This window comes from Rattus norvegicus, chromosome 3 (assembly GCF_021556685.1).
Source record: "Rattus norvegicus strain SHRSP/BbbUtx chromosome 3, alternate assembly SHRSP_T2T, whole genome shotgun sequence".
Classification (NCBI taxonomy): domain Eukaryota; kingdom Metazoa; phylum Chordata; class Mammalia; order Rodentia; family Muridae; genus Rattus; species Rattus norvegicus.
In genome coordinates, this window is record NC_141536.1 from 127,297,126 (window position 1) to 127,314,948 (window position 17,823).

At 40.3% G+C, this 17,823-nt stretch overlaps 1 protein-coding gene across 6 annotated transcripts in view; it reads right to left on the bottom strand.

The window, feature by feature from the left end:
* Sel1l2 (SEL1L2 adaptor subunit of SYVN1 ubiquitin ligase) overlaps window positions 1–17,823 on the bottom strand; it is a 136,492-nt gene that overhangs the window by 32,414 nt on the left and 86,255 nt on the right. For all 6 annotated transcript variants that reach the window (XM_087652195.1, XM_087652194.1, XM_087652197.1 and 3 more), the window contains 4 exon segments: window positions 9,817–9,979; window positions 2,090–2,143; window positions 1,608–1,667; window positions 1,440–1,521 (listed from right to left, as the gene is read on the bottom strand). In XM_087652195.1, the coding sequence (XP_087508321.1) occupies window positions 1,440–1,521; window positions 1,608–1,667; window positions 2,090–2,143; window positions 9,817–9,979 (359 nt within the window).

Consider the following 17,823-nt stretch of genomic DNA (forward strand, 5'->3'; position numbering starts at 1 on the left):
TGTCATCGCTCTGAGGAATTTTGCAAGATGCAATGAGACATACAACTCAGATGAGTCCCTAAGAACGCAGACTGCCCCATGCTCTGTTTCCGTAGACAGAAATTTCATGGTAGAACAATGACAGTTTGAACAGTGGAGTGATCCTCCTGTGTGTGTCTTCTATTTGTTTCGCTAGGATATTTTATTTTCCATTTTCATGTATTTCTTTTTTGAGATGGGATTTCTTTATTTAGCCTTGGCTGGCTTCAAATTTGAAGTGACCTTCTTCTGGTTCCCTGTCCCAAGTGCAGGGATTACAGGCCCATACCACCATGGCCACACTGGGCACTTTTAGCAAACCATCTAACATTACAGAGGTTAGACTTAGGGGAATTTGCTCGATATTTATCAGTTTAAGAAACAAACATCATAGCAGGGCATAGCAGTGCACACATGATCCCTGCACTTAGGAGGCAGAGGTAGATGGATCTGTGAGTTTGAGGCTAGCCTGGTCTACATAGTGAGTTCCAGGAAAGCCAGAGCTACGTAGTGAGAACCTGTCTTGGAAAAAAAGGAACAAAAATTATAACAATAAATAAAACAGAAATGTTTAGAAATAAATCTTTTTTAAAAAGAGATAAAAATAATTAAGGTTGCCCAAACTCTAGATGACATTAAAATATTGTATTAATTAGATGTTAGTAATATATACCTTTACCAACTGGTATTGATTTATAAGTGCAGACAAGCATGTGGGTGTGTGCATGCATGGGTGTCTGTGTGTGTGTGTGTGTACCCCTGTGTGTCCACATGTGTATGAGTATGGAGGCCAGAAGTCAACCTTGGGTTTCTTCCTTTAAGTCTATTCATCTTGTCTTTTGATTCAAGGCCTATGGCTGGCCTAGAACTCACTGAGTAAGTAGGCTAGCTACCCAGTAAGCCCAGGGATCAGCCTGTCTCTGCTTCTCCAGGGCTGACCGTGCCCTGCTCTTTTTTAAAATGTGGATTTAGGGCTTGAACTCATGTCATCGTGCTTGTACAACAAGCCCTTTAGCAGGCAAGTCATATCCCATTTCTGTCTGGTGTTAATATTTTAAAAACTGCTTGGTAAAAGTCTGTTTTATTTCTAATGCTGGGTGATTGAACAAAACCCGCATTTTTGTACATGCTAGACAAGTACTCTATCACTGAGGTAAGCTTCAGATCCATTCACAGTAAAGTGAATTATGAGAGCTGGGTGTGGTGGCACACACCTTAAATCCCAGAACTTGGGAAGCACAGGCAGGCAGATCTCTGAGTTTGATGCCTGCCTGATTTACATAGGAAGTTCCAGGCCAGGCAAAGCTATAGACAATGAGACCTTGTCTCACAAAACAAAAAGAAAAACAAACAAACAAGATAAACATCAAAGAAACAAACACCACTCTATTCTCCCCAAAAGAATTATGAGAATTACTCACTATAATCTGCCACTTTCTTGTAATGATTTAGAGCAACTTCACAATTTTGCAGAACATTAATTCCTGACAAGTATCTGTACCCCTAGAAAGCAAGCATGCCTTGGAGTTAATATTCAGAGATTGCTGTAGTTACACATATTTTGATCTAAGAATATTTAATTTACAAACCAGAATCATCTGGGACATCATGCTCCCTCCAGCACTTCCAAAGGTATAATATATCAGTGCCTAAGGAACAAGAAATACAACCACATTGGTTTCCTAAGTTCGGAACTCAAACCAAGCTGTTTTTTTTTTTTTTTTTCATTCCTATCCCAATAATGACCCGAAAACAACTCACTCCCAAGTATGTTTCAATCTGCTCTGTTAAGATGGTTTCCATTTTGGGGGTTACCAGGGAGTAGAGAGTGGGATAGAGGCATGGTGGATGGTACGCCACATTTTTCATCTTAAAATCCTATCAAATAGACACTACATACCTTTGGCAAAGAACCTGGCATTTAAGGCTTTAAGAAGTTTGTGGCAGATTGCTAAGTTTCTTTGGTCAGTGGGCACTTTTAATACCATGGTGCACTGAACCTCTTTAAGAATGGATTATTTTAAATAAATAAATAAATTTTGTTCCGGAAAAAAAATAGTGTTGCTTTTACCTTGGCTTGGTCATATTCCATTCCTATTCCATAAGAAGATAAAAATCCCAATGCCTGAAGGCAAGAGAGAACACAAAACTCAGTCAATCAATTTGTTTCATAATTGTTATTGATCTATCTATTTTTGGATCTATTTATTTATGTGTGATTGCTTTATCTGCATGTAGCTATGCGCACCCTGTGTGTGCCTGGTGCCCTCACAGGTCAGAAAAGGGCCATTGGATTCCCTGAGACTGGAGTTATAGATGTTTGGAACCGCCATGTGGGTCCGGGAATCGAATCCTGGTCCTCTGCAAGAGCAACCAACCAACCACTGAGCCACCTCTCCAACCTCATAATGTTTTGGTCTATATTGAAAAGTGGTATTTTATATATGTTTTTAATAATAATTTATGCTGTTGGCTTATTTATAATTCCATAACAAAGTGTTTTTGTTACAGTTATGAGAACTTGGGAAATATTACAATATTGGGAGGATTCTATGATATACGTGAATCTCTGGTAATTCTTACTTTGCTTTAGAGTAAAGTTTAGTAATAAAACATTGATGTCAGGCATGGTGGTGCACATCTGTACCCCAGGAGGCTGAGGCAGGAGGTTCATGGCATCAGGCCGTCCTGGGCTACATAGAAAGACCTTGTCTCAAAAACAAAGACAAAAACAAGCAACAACAATAAAACAAAAACAAAAGCAAGCAAACTAAAAAAGGTATAAACTTGTAGTCGATAAATGTTTTCCTTTGTTGTAAATATAATTTCTTTTGATGTGTTAACCAAAAGAATTATCCTTTTTCCTTTGCTGTGTTATGGGACTCGAGCCCAGGACCTCGAATGAGCTTAGCAGGTGCTCTACTACTGAGCTGTTTCCCTACCCTCGATTTGAGCATTTTCAGTCACAATTCAAAAATAAAATAGAATTGATATAACAAGATATTTAAGTCGAAATACACCGAATAAAGAGGAAAAGTCTAATCACAGAGCAAGCTGGGGAGGTATTGGGAGCCCCAGCCCCCATCCGCCACAGACACAGTATGCCATCCAAAAGCTTTTATAGAAACCACAGAAACGAGTTAAATCAGTGTATCGGTGTGACGCACCAAGCCGGAAGTGCGATTCAAAGCCCGCACTGGCAGCTCCCAGATGGTTTGACCTATGCTTTTTCACATTTGTGATGGTGTGAAAGCAATGTATGCTCTGTAGAAATTGTGTTTCAAGCCTGGATTTTGTCATTTCCTGGGCTGGTGGCATGGGATTCTATACTCTCAGGATGCTGGGCAGAGTCAGAGAGCTGCAGTTCCTAGGAAAATGCTGTCCCAAGGGTGGTCCACTTTGTGATGTTTGTGTTGTAAGCTATAGTGTTTGGAAGGTGACCAGTTTGGGAGATTTTCAATTTTTATCAGCGCTTTCAGATTCCTTCCTTCTAGCAGCTGTCTGTGTGAGCCCTTCTTGGTTCTGATTGGGCCACTATGGTAATCTTTTGTCTCCTTTTGTCAGTTCCTAGTCTGCTGTCACTGTTAGGCCCCCTCATCCTAAGTATATAAGCTCATAACTAAGTTTTTTTTTCACAGTTTATAAGAATGTTGTCAAATGTCAAACATGTCAAGATGCATCAAGATCCAATAATTTAATCACATGAGAAAATGAGTAATTCTATCATTTCAAGGATAAAGAACTTGGCTACTTCTTGTTTATTTAATTGTGCATATATATGTGCACATGTGTATATGTGGAAGCACATAGTTCCTCATGCACCATCCTCTGGCTTTTTTGTTGTTGTTGTTATTTTTGTGTGTGTGTGCTTTTGTTGTTATTTTTGTGTGTGTGTGTGCTTTTGTTGTTATTTTTGTGTGTGTGTGTGCTTTTGTTGTTGTTGTTGTGTTGTTGTTGTTGTTGTTGTTGTTGTTTTGAGGCAGAGTCACTTACTGGCCTGTAACCTAGTAGGCTAAGCTGTACTGAGATAGTTGGCCAACAAGCTATAGGGATTCCGTCCATCTGGGCCTCCCTAGTGTTGACTAGGGAGCTCTACACTCATCAGCCCTGGCCCTTTATGTGGGTCTGGAGCTAGAACCCAGGTCCTCATCTTTACAGAGCAAGCATTCTACCAGCTGAGCCCGAGTCCTGTATCCCCAGTTCCGTGTTGCATCTGAGGTTAGGAAGTTGGCTCTAGAAATTGTTACTTTTCCCTCAAAAGCACAGCAGTTCTAACACATTAGTCTAACTTGTGTCCTTTATATAACCTGCCTGCTGATAAAAGCCTCTGACCATGTAAATCTTCATGTACTCTTTAGGCTTCGAGAGCTTTTTTAAAAGAAGGTGCACAGGAAACACTCCTTGCAAATGGGAGGCCCTGGGACTCTACATCTGGCAACGTGTATTTGAAATGGCTAAATTGGCTCTTTTTTAAGGACACCACTAGCCCGTTTTAGATGTTTAAAAAAGGTTTTTCTTGGAATTCCTGGCAATTCTCGATCCTGCTCAATTTAGAATCTGGTTCAATTGTGCTGAAACTTTGACAGTGAACGACCATGCTGACTTTTAAAGGGAAGGTATCATTCGGGCTACTGAGAGAGCATCATTTTGTGCAGAGCCCAGCAAACACGTTGGTCCGATCCTTTGGGAGAACTATGTAAACTGGTGAGGTTGTGAAGAGAAGTTGGCATTAAATGTTCACTCTGTGATGGGGAGGGGGCTGTCTCTCTCTGTCAAACTCCTGAAAATATAAGGTCTGGAACACAGTGGTACCATCATGTGTGATCGAACGGGGTCATGCTTCCTCACTCTGCAGCAGGGGAATAACAATGAAAGGCTTTACATTCATCTCATTTTTATTATTTTTATGCTGTTCACACCGTGACAGGACATCAAGGGCTGTCACTCAAAGGAACTGCTAAGGACTGTGTACACTGTCCTTTCCTTCATGCTTGGGCATTGGCACTTAACAAACAACGTTCGTCAGCTTTTAGTAGTCCTCCCACCCCCATTCCTTTTTTTAAGATAAGAATAAAACTGGATGAATTGTAAAATGGTTACATCTTAATTCTGGAAAGAAACATATTGTGAGTTGAAAGAAGAGCGGTAACATCTGTGACACTTTAGCAGTTTTGAAGGTCAAATTCTGCATACTGGATTGCTCAGAAGGCTGGATTCTGAGTTCTGCTATTTTGCTTATGCCATTTAACACCGGGTTTGTAGACCCCGAGGTTTACTGCGAAGGTTTTAGTGCGATGTATATTTCATCTTATTTGAAGGTAAATTGCTTGGGGGTTGGCAGTAACAATTTAAAAATAAAATATTCCTGTTTCCTTTTTCTAAGAAATTGTTAGAGGAGGAAAAAGATTAAGTAATTTCCCTCTAATTACTGCACAAAACTGGGAAGCTTTGTGATCATTACTTTTGGCTCAAATCACACGTCAAAGCAAAGTGTGAATCACTTCTAATGAGTAACTCAGACACTATTAATATAAGGCCATTAACGTCCAAAACACCCAACAGAAGCCTGGCAGCATCAAAGTGATTACTGGATGGATACTAGAGATGATCTGTTCAGCCATTGCATGGTGCTAATGACTATAGTCCTTCCAGGAAACGCTTCAGCACCTCAAATTTGAGATAAATGAAGAATGTGTGGAGACTTCGCCATTGAGATATAATTATTTTCAAGTCACAAAAACCCGGTAAAGTGTCATGTCACACACGTCTTCTTCTTTTATACATCCATTGGAGTTATTTTTATATGCTGGAAGGGATTTTCTTAAATCTGTAGTAAAATTGTTTTTAAATTGTATAGCGAACAAAGTGTACACATTTAAGTTCCAATAACTTTATTCTTTTTATATTTTACTCTCTCTCTCTCTCTCTCTCTCTCTCTCTCTCTCTCTCTCTCTCTCTGTGTGTGTGTGTGTGTGTGTGTGTGTGTGTGTGTGTGTGTGTGTGATAATATGAATGTGGCATTCAGAGAACAACTCCTGGAAATCAGTTATAATCATTTCACCCAGTGGGTGGGGCAATCAAACTCAGGTTTCAGGCCATACAGGCAAGCAACTGCTTGAGCCAATTTCATGGTGACCACGCTATGCAGTTCTTATCATCTGGAAGGTACTGAGTCTTTTTAAAGCATTGCAGTGTGCTGTCTTTACACTTAGTTACTGTTGCTGCCTTTGGAAGGATTGTTTTTGTTTTCCCTGAGACATACGTATCATAAGTATCCATTATTCATTGTCTCTGTACACACACACACATTTTACATATTCTCTCTGTCTCTCTCTCTATATATGTATTTTATATATGATATCATATATAATAATGTTATTATTTGATCCCATTTTCCAGTTCTTTAGGTGCACTCCTGTGTGACAGTGTCCTCCTAGCTTCTGGAAACATTTCTGACAATGCAGACAGTGTTCTTAGATCAGGCTAGCTCAAGCAGCATGTCAAAATAGAGGCACCAGAACAGTCCTATTGAAGAGTTATCTGGTCCCTGCAATCAGCTGGCCACCAAACTACTCATTGTTTTTGGCACAAAGTCTCTTTAACTACATGCTCTTTGTAAAATGAAACAAACAACAGCAACAGCAACAAAAACCAGAAAGAAAGCAACTGGGGGTTGCCACACCCACAAGGTTGACAGTCCTAGTTCAGCATCAAATCCAGATATAGTACTGGAGAGTTCCTGCTCCTCCATGTGCAAATGATGTTTCCCAGGCCATAAGGAGTCAGAGTAAAGACAAAAGGAGTCCAGGGTGTCAGAGAAGGTAGAAGTGGGTTTTAGTAGAGGACTTTACACAACAATATTAAACATGCCGTATTTTGACTGTATGACTGAAATTTGCATATCACGTCAATGCCAGTGTCTTTTAGGTTAAGTTTGTTCACACACATTCTCTCTTCTGGTCTTCCTTGAGAGACCATACACACACATACAGGACAGGTAACCCCATTTTTACATATGAGGAAATTAATGTATAAAACAAGGACTGGCTGACCCAAAAGACAGCTGTTGAAGTGAACGCTGTCCCTCACCAGTGTGCCTCAGTGTTCTTCAGCATTTGCTCAGGATTCTCTCAGGTTTTGTCCACTTCTTCCAGCTGCTTTGTAAAGCTTGCACACTATTTATCAGCCTCCTTTATAGGTTTGGGGAAGCTAAGGTTTCGAGACATAACTTCTTCAGGAATATAAAAAATGAATTCAAGATGAAAAGCATGCAGAACTCAGAGCCACACATGACCTGGGAACTCCCTGTTTTCTATCTAACTGTGGCACTGTGCAGCCTGTGACTGCATTTCCTAGAGTTTCCCATCCGTGCCTGCTTCTCTATAAAGAGGTGCTCATGACAGTTCACAGCCAGTGGTTACAGCTTAGAGCTGTCTTTTCTGCTACTAGGCTTGCCATAGAAAATTGTCTTCTGATTAAGGCCAACGGCAAGCTCTTCAAACAGAGGGTAGTCTGGTGACTTAATTTATGCATTGAAAATAGGAAATGAAATTATGAAAATAAGGGAAGAAAGGTGGTACAAATGATGGTGACATCCAGAGCTTTATAATTTGGCTAATCAAATTCTAGAGATTTAACAATTCTTCTTCCGTCCTTTGAGTTTTTTTTTTAACATATATAATTGTAAGAAAAAAACCTGTGGAGCTAAACACAATATCCTCTAACATAAATTAGGACCATATGATTCTGAATCTTTAAAATGATGATGCTGATCTGTATGTATTCACATAGGAAAAACATCCATGATATTTAATGAATGAAAAGCTCGCTAGGTTGCAGCAAATACATGTGGTCTCATTTATTTAAAAATACCCTATATAGTTATAAAAGTTCTAGAAGGTAAAGGTGGGGACAATAATTTTTATAGCTTCCTTCTGCTTTAACTGAATCTATGTCTTCCCAAAGTCACTATCACCCCCTCATCTATCCACTTCTCTCCTTTTTATAATTCCACGAATAAAAGGAAATGCCCTACAAAGACTCAATTAAGCCACCCATGACCAATTAACTAACAATTCATTCAATTTTGCATTTTTTGGGGGACTCAGACACTTTGCTAAATGTCAGAGACCATTGAGCAAGACATAAGACCCAGTGTTTTATAATTATCTTAACTTCATAGGAACGATTTAGAAACACTGCCGTATTCGTCAGGAGTATTTGGTTCAACTTCCTCTGGCTCAACTAATTATACAGATCCACAGGATCGCCCTGACCCTCATTTGCTACCGGTCTTATTGGAGAGCAGGGGGTGAATGAACCACGGTGGCCCAGTGGGTAACCATTGAGCCTTCCTTGGCAGGGTACACAATCTTGTAGGAGCTGTCATCCCAGATACCTCAGAAGGGGACTCAGATGCAAGATGCCGCCTACATGGGGAGGATGTGAATGCCATCTTGGTGTAAATGCTTCATTCCCCACAGAACGACTCTAAGAGCACAGTCATAGCTTTCCCATCAAAAGATTTACCACCATCAGGTTCAATAGTTCATTATATAGTTTCTTCCTCTCCAAAAGCAGTTTGCCAGTCAGAGGCCATTTTCATCATAAGTCATGCTAGGTAGAAACATAGTTAAAATTTTATTCTTATCAGGTTACCTGGGAAACAGAATTAGAGTGTGAACCAAAGGTCAGATTCTCATGCAGAAGAAGGGAAAGGGTTTTGTTCAGTAAGTAGCTTATCCACTAGGCAAGGACAATAGTGTATCCAAACTTAATCTGACTGTGTACCCAGTTCCCCTACTATACTGGCTGATGACAAAAAAGGTCTCAATTCGGTAACTTTACTTTTGTTTTCATATGTTCTGAATTTTATATTTTTATTTTATTTTATTTTTTTGTTAATGGCTATGGATTTTGTTTGTAAGACAGATTAAACCTCTTAATAGAGCACTATGGTAATGTAAAAGCACACCTTAGCTTTGTATTAAGTAGCTGAGACAAAATGATGGGTGTGGTTGCATGGTAATTAGGTTGGTCTGCAAAGAGAGCCTCACTGAACAGGAAGTCGAATGAAAAATACCTGGTGGCCCCCATAATATCTGAACCAGGGGGACTGGCTCCTGAAGGTCTTTGACTTTTTATCCTCTTTCCGCCTCCCACCTCTCTCTTGCTAGGCAGCCAAAGAATGACCTTAAACTCTGATTCTCCTGCCTCTGTCTCCTGAGTGCTGGAGTTACAGCATGTACCACCAAGCCCCGCTGCACCAGATGCTAGAGCTCAAACTCAAGGCTCACTCACGCCAGGAAAGCACGCTAGCAACTGAGTTACATCCTGAGCCCCAGTTTTTTGGTTTTCTATAAGTTGATTATATTATTCTTGACATAAAGTAAAACACATTTATTAAAATAGAAAAAGAAATTCACTTAGCCTATAAAAGATTCGAAATTGAAAGTCAGGCAAACATTACTTTAAGAACAGATTTCGTTTCTCTGTAAAGATGAACAGGTTCTATACATAGTTTAATAATATTGGGGTTCAGAGGTCTTATGTCAAAGCATACACATGGATAGATGGGAAGATGGATTAGAGAACAGCATTGCTCCTATGAACCGGAACAATTTATCTTCACTTCCTGCTTTACTCCCAAGGGACACCATTTCAGTGTGTTCTCAGTGGCCATAGATCTGGGTCCATTCAGTGGGGCGTGAGGACTATTTATTTTCTCCATTCATGTATCTGTCTGTGTTAATTGTGGGTGTAGCTATTTAAAAAGTCTCATTGTCTTTCAAAACTTACATTTTGGGCTTTGTATGATCCTTCTTTAGCCAAGGACTCGTATAACTGGATAGCTGCTGTTATGTTTTGCATGCCGAAACTTCCAAATAGCAAAGCGTCAGCCATTTTTTCCATAGCTTTCAAATTTCCCATGTCGGCTGCTCTGGTGAAGAATGTGTAGGCTCTGTTTAGAGAATGTAAAGTAAGGGAGTTGATTATCAAAAATGAAAGTTTCTGCTCACCCCTTCATACAATGCCTTTCCAGCAGGAGAACTTCAGCTGTCTCTACTAGAAATGATGTAGCTTTGGTGAAATCATTACATATCTAGACCTACAACTTTTTTCACCTCCAATCGAACATTTAAATTTCAGATACTTTTGACAAATTATAAAGCCACTAGAAAGGAGATATTTATGTAATATATACTACGTGTCCAGGCTATATACCAACTCAAGTGATAAATTAAAGACATCCTATAGCGATCTATTCCATTATTAATATAAGCATTTGTTTTATAAAAAAAATCAAAGGATACAAAATTATAGTAATTGAAATGTCACATCTAGGAAACCTATATCATAAGAATGTTAATAAATTTATATTTAAAAATAATCTTCAAATATAGAACTAATTCTTCAACATAGCAAAGCCAGGCTGTTTAGAAAGATAACAATAGCCCGTGGGAGAGAGACCTCACCGCCTGGTCAGGTGGGCACTCCTGAGGCTGCAGAGCGGAGGAGACCACCAACACTGCCCACCCCTGCCCACATCCCTGGCCCAAGAGGCAACTGTATAAGGCCTCTGGGTTCCCGTAGGGGAGGGCCCAGGAGCGGCAGGACCGCTGCCTCTGAGACACCGCCGGAACCTGAAGGAAACAGACCGGATAAACAGTTCTCTGCACCCAAATCCCGTGGGAGGGAGAGCTAAACCTTCAGAGAGGCAGACATGCCTGGGAAACCAGAAGAGACTGCACTCTGTGCACATCCAGACGCCAGAGGAAAACACCAAACGTCATCTAGAACCCTGGTGCACGGAGGCTCCCGGAAAGAGCGGCGCAGATCTTCCCGGTTGCTGCCGCCGCGGAGAGGACTTAGGCAGTACCCCACGAGCAAACTTGAGCCTTGGAACCACAGGTAGGACCAACTTTTCCCCTGCAAGAAACCTGCCTGGTGAACTCAAGACACAGGCCCACAGGAACAGCTGAAGACCTGTAGAGAGGAAAAACTACACGCCCGAAAGCAGAACACTCTGTCCCCATAACTGGCTGAAAGAAAACAGGAAAACAGGTCTACAGCACTCCTGACACACAGGCTTATAGGACAGTCTAGCCACTGTCAGAAATGGCAGAACAAAGTAAAACTAGAGATAATCTGATGGCGAGAGGCAAGCACAGGAACCCAAGCAACAGAAACCAAGACTACATGGCATCATCAGAGCCCAATTCTCCCACCAAAATAAACATGGAATATCTAAACACACCAGAAAAGCAAGATCTAGTTTCAAAATCATATTTGATCATGATGCTGGAGGACTTCAAGAAAGACGTGAAGAACTCCCTTAGAGAAACACAGGAAAACACTAATAAACAAGTAGAAGCCTACAGAGAGGAATCACAAAAATCCCTGAAAGAATTCCAGGAAAACACAATCAAACAGTTGAAGGAATTAAAAATGGAAATAGAACCAATCAAGAAAGAACACATGGAAACAACCCTGGATATAGAAAACCAAAAGAAGAGACAAGGAGCTGTAGATACAAGCTTCACTAACAGAATACAAGAGATGGAAGAGAGAATCTCAGGAGCAGAAGATTCCATAGAAATCATTGACTCAACTGTCAAAGATAATGTAAAGCAGAAAAAGCTACTGGTCCAAAACATACAGGAAATCCAGGACTCAATGAGAAGATCAAACCTAAGGATAATAGGTATAGAAGAGAGTGAAGACTCCCAGCTCAAAGGACCAGTAAACATCTTCAACAAAATCATAGAAGAAAACTTCCCTAACCTAAAAAAAGAGATACCCATAGGCATACAAGAAGCCTACAGAACTCCAAATAGATTGGACCAGAAAAGAAACACCTCCCGTCACATAATTGTCAAAACACCAAACGCACAAAATAAAGAAAGAATATTAAAAGCAGTAAGGGAAAAAGGTCAAGTAACATATAAAGGCAGACCTATCAGAATCACACCAGACTTTTCGCCAGAAACTATGAAGGCCAGAAGATCCTGGACAGATGTCATACAGACCCTAAGAGAACACAAATGCCAGCCCAGGTTACTGTATCCTGCAAAACTCTCAATTAACATAGATGGAGAAACCAAGATATTCCATGACAAAACCAAATTTACACAATATCTTTCTACAAATCCAGCACTACAAAGGTTAATAAAGGGTAAAGCCCAACATAAGGAGGCAAGCTATACCCTAGAAGAAGCAAGAAACTAATCATCTTGGCAACAAAACAAAGAGAAGAAAAGCACACAAACATAACCTCACATCCAAATATGAATATAACAGGAAGCAATAATCACTATTCCTTAATATCTCTCAACATCAATGGCCTCAACTCCCCAATAAAAAGACATAGATTAACAAACTGGATACGCAATGAGGACCCTGCATTCTGCTGCCTACAGGAAACACACCTCAGAGACAAAGACAGACACTACCTCAGAGTGAAAGGCTGGAAAACAACTTTCCAAGCAAGTGGTCAGAAGAAGCAAGCTGGAGTAGCCATTCTAATATCAAATAAAATCAATTTTCAATTAAAAGTCATCAAAAAAGATAAGGAAGGACACTTCATATTCATCAAAGGAAAAATCCACCAAGATGAACTCTCAATCCTCATCTTCGGTTGGTTTATATACAAGTGTGCAATTTCTAGGCTTGAAAGTAAAATGATGCTATCTGGTGCGGGATAGAGGAGCCTTATTTTTTATTATGGCAGCTTGCTACTTTTGTAACATGGTGATTTGGTTGAACACAATAAAGTACAGTAGTAACTGATCTCCCCTTCTTCCTGGATGAGTGAGGAGATGATTAAATGTTGATGTTAGCATCCTTGAGCATATTCAGATGAGCTTCTGCTTCTGTTGAAAAGGATGCTGTGTTTGATTGTGGTCTGAAGCTTTGAAGCACTACTTGGCATCTCCTTCCTTGGAGGTCTCACTGTTTAAACATAACAGATTTGATAGCTTGTTGGTAAGGTGAGGTCCAGCTTGTCTCCACTAGGTCATCTTCATGTGAATCCGGTGGTTATACGGTTTTGTTCTAGGGATATTTCATTTTTTTAATAACGGTTTTAGCTGACATTCATGGAGAGAATGAATCCTTAGAACTGTGCCACTAGTGAAAGGAAATCCTGTCCAGAGTATGTTTCTTTACAAAGCTGTGTCACACCATCCTTTGGGCCCTCTGCTGGAAAAGTAGAATCAAGTCTCAAATAATGCCTTTTAAATTGTATCCTCTAGTATTATAGATGTAGGACAGTACTGTATCATACCTCTGTGGATGTAAAATAGCTTGTACCTGCTTTATGATACGTAGTAGTGACCGTGCTTTATCAGAGCTGTTTTTAATGATGTTGCTCAGAATGTTTTCTTTCCAGATGATGATTGAGAAGCTAATTTAAAAAAAAATGGTGCCAGGTACCACAAGAGTAACAGAACTGTGCTGTTTTCTCGGGTTTTGTTTTTTTACTTTTTTTTTTTTTTAAATGGAGTGTGCTGGATGTCTCTACAGTTTTGTTCAGATGACTGCAGAACCTGGAAAAGCTGTTGCTGCTGTTGATGCATAACACACTGCTATTATTGGTCTTTTTATATAAATATAAATATATATATACAGATATATAATTTGAATTTTTGGAAACTTTAGCTGTGCTGTCAACTTTGGAAAAAAGTATCCCCGTTTACTGTGTTGAGTTGGCACTGTACAGAAATTAACAGCCATATTGGTCTAGAAATGTTGAACTTAAGTTTTTTCCATTTGTACAGGGGTAACGCACTGTATTAAATATGTAAGGTCTTAAAAAAAAAGAAAACGCTTTAAAGTCCTTATTAAATATTTTCACTGAAAAAAAAAGAAAAAAAAGAAAAAAAAAGAAAGATAACAATACAAATAAATTTCTAGTGGGTGGGGCTTTAGACTCTAAGTGCTTGGAGTCAAGTCCTGTTCTACTACTGGTTGGAACGTTTCAAGCTGACTTCTCTGTTCCTTCTTAGGCCACAACCCTGGGATGCTTGTGGTGCCTACGTGATGAGGCCACTGTGAGAGGATCCTTGCTTGGTATAGGGCCTCATTTAGCCATCACTGTTAGGATGATCACGTTGACCAAAACTTAAGAACATAATAACTGTTCTGTATTTAGGTGGTAAGTGGTGTGAAATTTTAGTGGTTAAAACATAGGATTGCCTTACACTGCATTTCCTGTTAGAAGTCACGTGATCTGTATTACTAGTAGAAGCAGAAACTCTAACACAGCTCAAACAGAGACTTGTTCTTACTTTTATAACTTTTTTTTTTTTTTTGGTGGTGGTGGCAAGACCAAAAAGTATTAACCATAATTTATAATCTTGGATCAATTACAGGCACACACACACACACACACACACACACACACACACACAGAGAAAGAGAGAGAGAGAGAGAGAGAGAGAGAGAGAGAGAGAGAAAGTTTTCGATTCCAATTAACCGAGAGAGAGAGAGAGAGAGAGAGAGAGAGAGAGAGAGAGAGAGAGAGAAAGTTTTCGATTCCAATTAACCAAGAGACATAATCTTATGAACAACCTATACTGATGCTAAGAGAGTTGGCAAAGACTTGAGTAGAATAGGTTAAGGAAAAAGAGCCCCAGGCAGAGAGACATCTGGCTAGGCATTTGAATTCCAGTGGAACAAACTAGAAGTCAGAATGTCAAGAAATCAATCAATCATAGTGAAAGGAAGCTAAGATTCTGGAAAGAAAAAAAAAACTGGGGAGAGGTTTCCAAGGTCACTGTGATGACCTAATCTTGATTTTCAACTTGCTAGATTTAGAATCACCATGGAAACATACATATCTCTGGGCGTTTCTGTTGATAGTGTTTTCAGAAAGGTTTAACTAAAGGGTGAAGGCCCATCCTGTTCCTGACTGTGGGCGGTATCATCCCACAGGCTAGGGTTCTGGACTGAAGAGAAGGAAAAGAGCAAGCTGAACGTTAGTCGCCATTTATCTCTTTGCCTCCTGGCCATGGACACAGTGTGGCTGGTTGTCTCCTGGTCCTGCTTTCTGACTTCCCTGACATGGTGCAACCTCAAGCTTCGACCCCAAATCAAAGCCTTCTTTAAGTTGTTTTGAAAGATATTTTGCTGTAGCGATGAATAAAGTAACTGATACAGAAAACATGTACCTAACTATGTGAGGCTGTTGACGTAATAAACCTGATTACGCTTAGGGTCTTTTAGAACTGGTTTATGGGAGGAATGTGGAAGGGTTTAGAAATATGTGCTAGAGAAACTCAATAAGCAGAGTTTAACGGGCCATCCTGGAGGGAGTGTAGAAGACCAGGTGCTGAATGTTACACATTAGAGAGAAATTATGCTTTATTTTGGCTTCATTTTTCTCATGCTCTTTATTTGGATGACACTGAATTAAAAATAATGATAAACTAGTTTGATTGGTCAATAAAATTTTCTGACAGGATAGCATGTAGGCTGTGGTAATGGCTACTTCTTGGTGCTCTTACTTAGGTGAACAGTGATAGTTCATCTGTACTGTTAAACTTTATGACCTGAGTTCAATCCACAAGACCCACATAGTGGAGAGAACTGACCTCTACGCTTGTGCTACGGCACACACAGTTAACAAAAATGTAATAAAATCTGTGATTAAGAAATGAGAGTGCTTTAACTGAGGATGCTACTAAAGGGATTCCTTGCTAGAAAATAACTAGCTATAGAAGCATTTCCCTGGGGGGCAGCGCACAGAAGCCACTCTGTGTTCCAAGAGGACCAGCCTATATCTCAAACCAGCAGCGAACTTGGTAATGTTGCTCGAGACATACTGGTTTTGCAGGCATAAAAGATGAAAGGGAAGGAAACATGGAGGCTTTTCTAAGGCTAGGGAGAGAGGGTAGGGGTCAGATTCCTTATAAGGAAGCTAAGAGGTCAACGAATGAAGCTGGACAGATAAAGCCCCCAGGATATAGGAGATGCTGTGAATGTGGAATGTCCACTGGGGAAAGTTGGCATAAAGTGAAGCCAAGTCAAAAGAGTTTGCTGCAGGTGGCAAGGCAGGAAAGGCGGGGCTGCCCAATCCCACTGGAACATACATCACTCAAACACAACCCCCAAATGCTGGGTTACCAACATTTGCTGTATGCAGGATTTGTTGTTTGCTCTGTTGGGTTCCAGCCGTGCTTTGATCTGATTTTTTTTTCAGGATACATCTCCATTTCTCCCTCTTGGAATGACATATTTATGAACATGCAGCTTGGTTTTTGTGTTTTACAGTGGCGCATAGCTAAGAGTTATTGCTGAGTTTCAGAAGAGACTGGAGTTTGTTTTTTTTTTTGAGCAGTTAATGACTTTGGAGAGCTGTAACAATGAACTAAATGAAATTTTCAATATGAGATGAACCGGAGACTTTGGGGAGCAGGGGTGGAATGTTCTGCTTTAAAAGTGGTGCTCCTGGGTGACAAACTGACAAGGGTGGACATGTGATAGTCTTGTCAGACTGATGCAGTGAAAACACGTCTGGGTGTGTCTTTGAGGGTGCTTAGGGAAAGATTTAACCAGGGAGTGAAGACCCGCCCTGAATGTGGGTGGAGCCATTACATGGGCAGGGTTCCTGTGCTGAACAAGGTTGAACCCAAACTGATCATTAGCATTCCTCTCTCAGCTTCCTGATTCCATGACCAGGTGACTCATAGTCCTGATGCATAACTTCTTCCTTACTTATGTTTCGTCACATCGATGAGAAAAATAACAAAGAGTTCATAAAGACTAATTAATGTCTTAGATAAAGGATAGACACTAGGAGGAGAACCTGGCTTTGAGGTGTAGATCCCCTTGGGACCTTCTTTCACCTCACCTGCTGCTAAGAAACCCCGTAGCCTACTGGAATGAGAAGGATACCAGCAGAGACCAGGGAAAGAAAGCTAGTGGGGCATTCCTTGCTCAGCTCAGTCTAGTATCAAGAGGCAGCAACATGTATGAAACAAGTCTTTGTAGATGTTTGTAATTCCATGAACAGGGTTGGCACTATGGATATCTTATTAGGAAATCCCAAAGTCATAAAAGAGATACTAGAAGCCTAATCCAGGACCAGGGAAGTTGTTTCTGGCTAGGAAATATTAAGAGCTGGGCTGCAATTCCTAGGAGGAAAAAAGTGTGGGAGGAACTGGCTAACGTGGACAGATGGACAAAATAGGCGGGGCACCTGGCATCGTTTGTAAAGGTTCTGACACTGGTTGCTGTGGTGGATGCCGGGGAAAGAGGGTCTAAATGCTTCCCCAGGGCTCGCAGGTAACTTGCTGTACACAGTAGTTTATCTACAACCTTTCTGTCAGAGAGAAGTTCTTAGTGAAGGACCAAGCTTAGACATCACCACAGTTTCTTGACACAGGTAAATCTGTCCCTCTGATGTCTACTTGTAGATCATCATATATTTTAATTTTTTATTACTTTATATATATGAATGTGTTGTCTGTGTCCCACATGTCTGCCTGGTACACGTAGAATCCAGAGGAGAGAATCATATCTCCTAGAACTGGAGTTACTGATGGTTGTAAGCCACCATGAGGGTACTGAGAATCAAACCTGAGTCCTCTGGAAAAGCTGCCAATGTTTTTAACCTCTGAGCTCTCTCTTTAGCCCTAATATTATCTATATTTTTAGTGGGAAGAATGCTCTCCATTCATATGTAAGAATATAAATGAGTGAAAGAATGAGTTTGGAATGTAGCTATGAACAACCCAAAACGTTCAGTGCTGTTTCAAACTATGTCATCCTTATCCTGGGGTGTGAGAAAACAAGGAGGTGGGC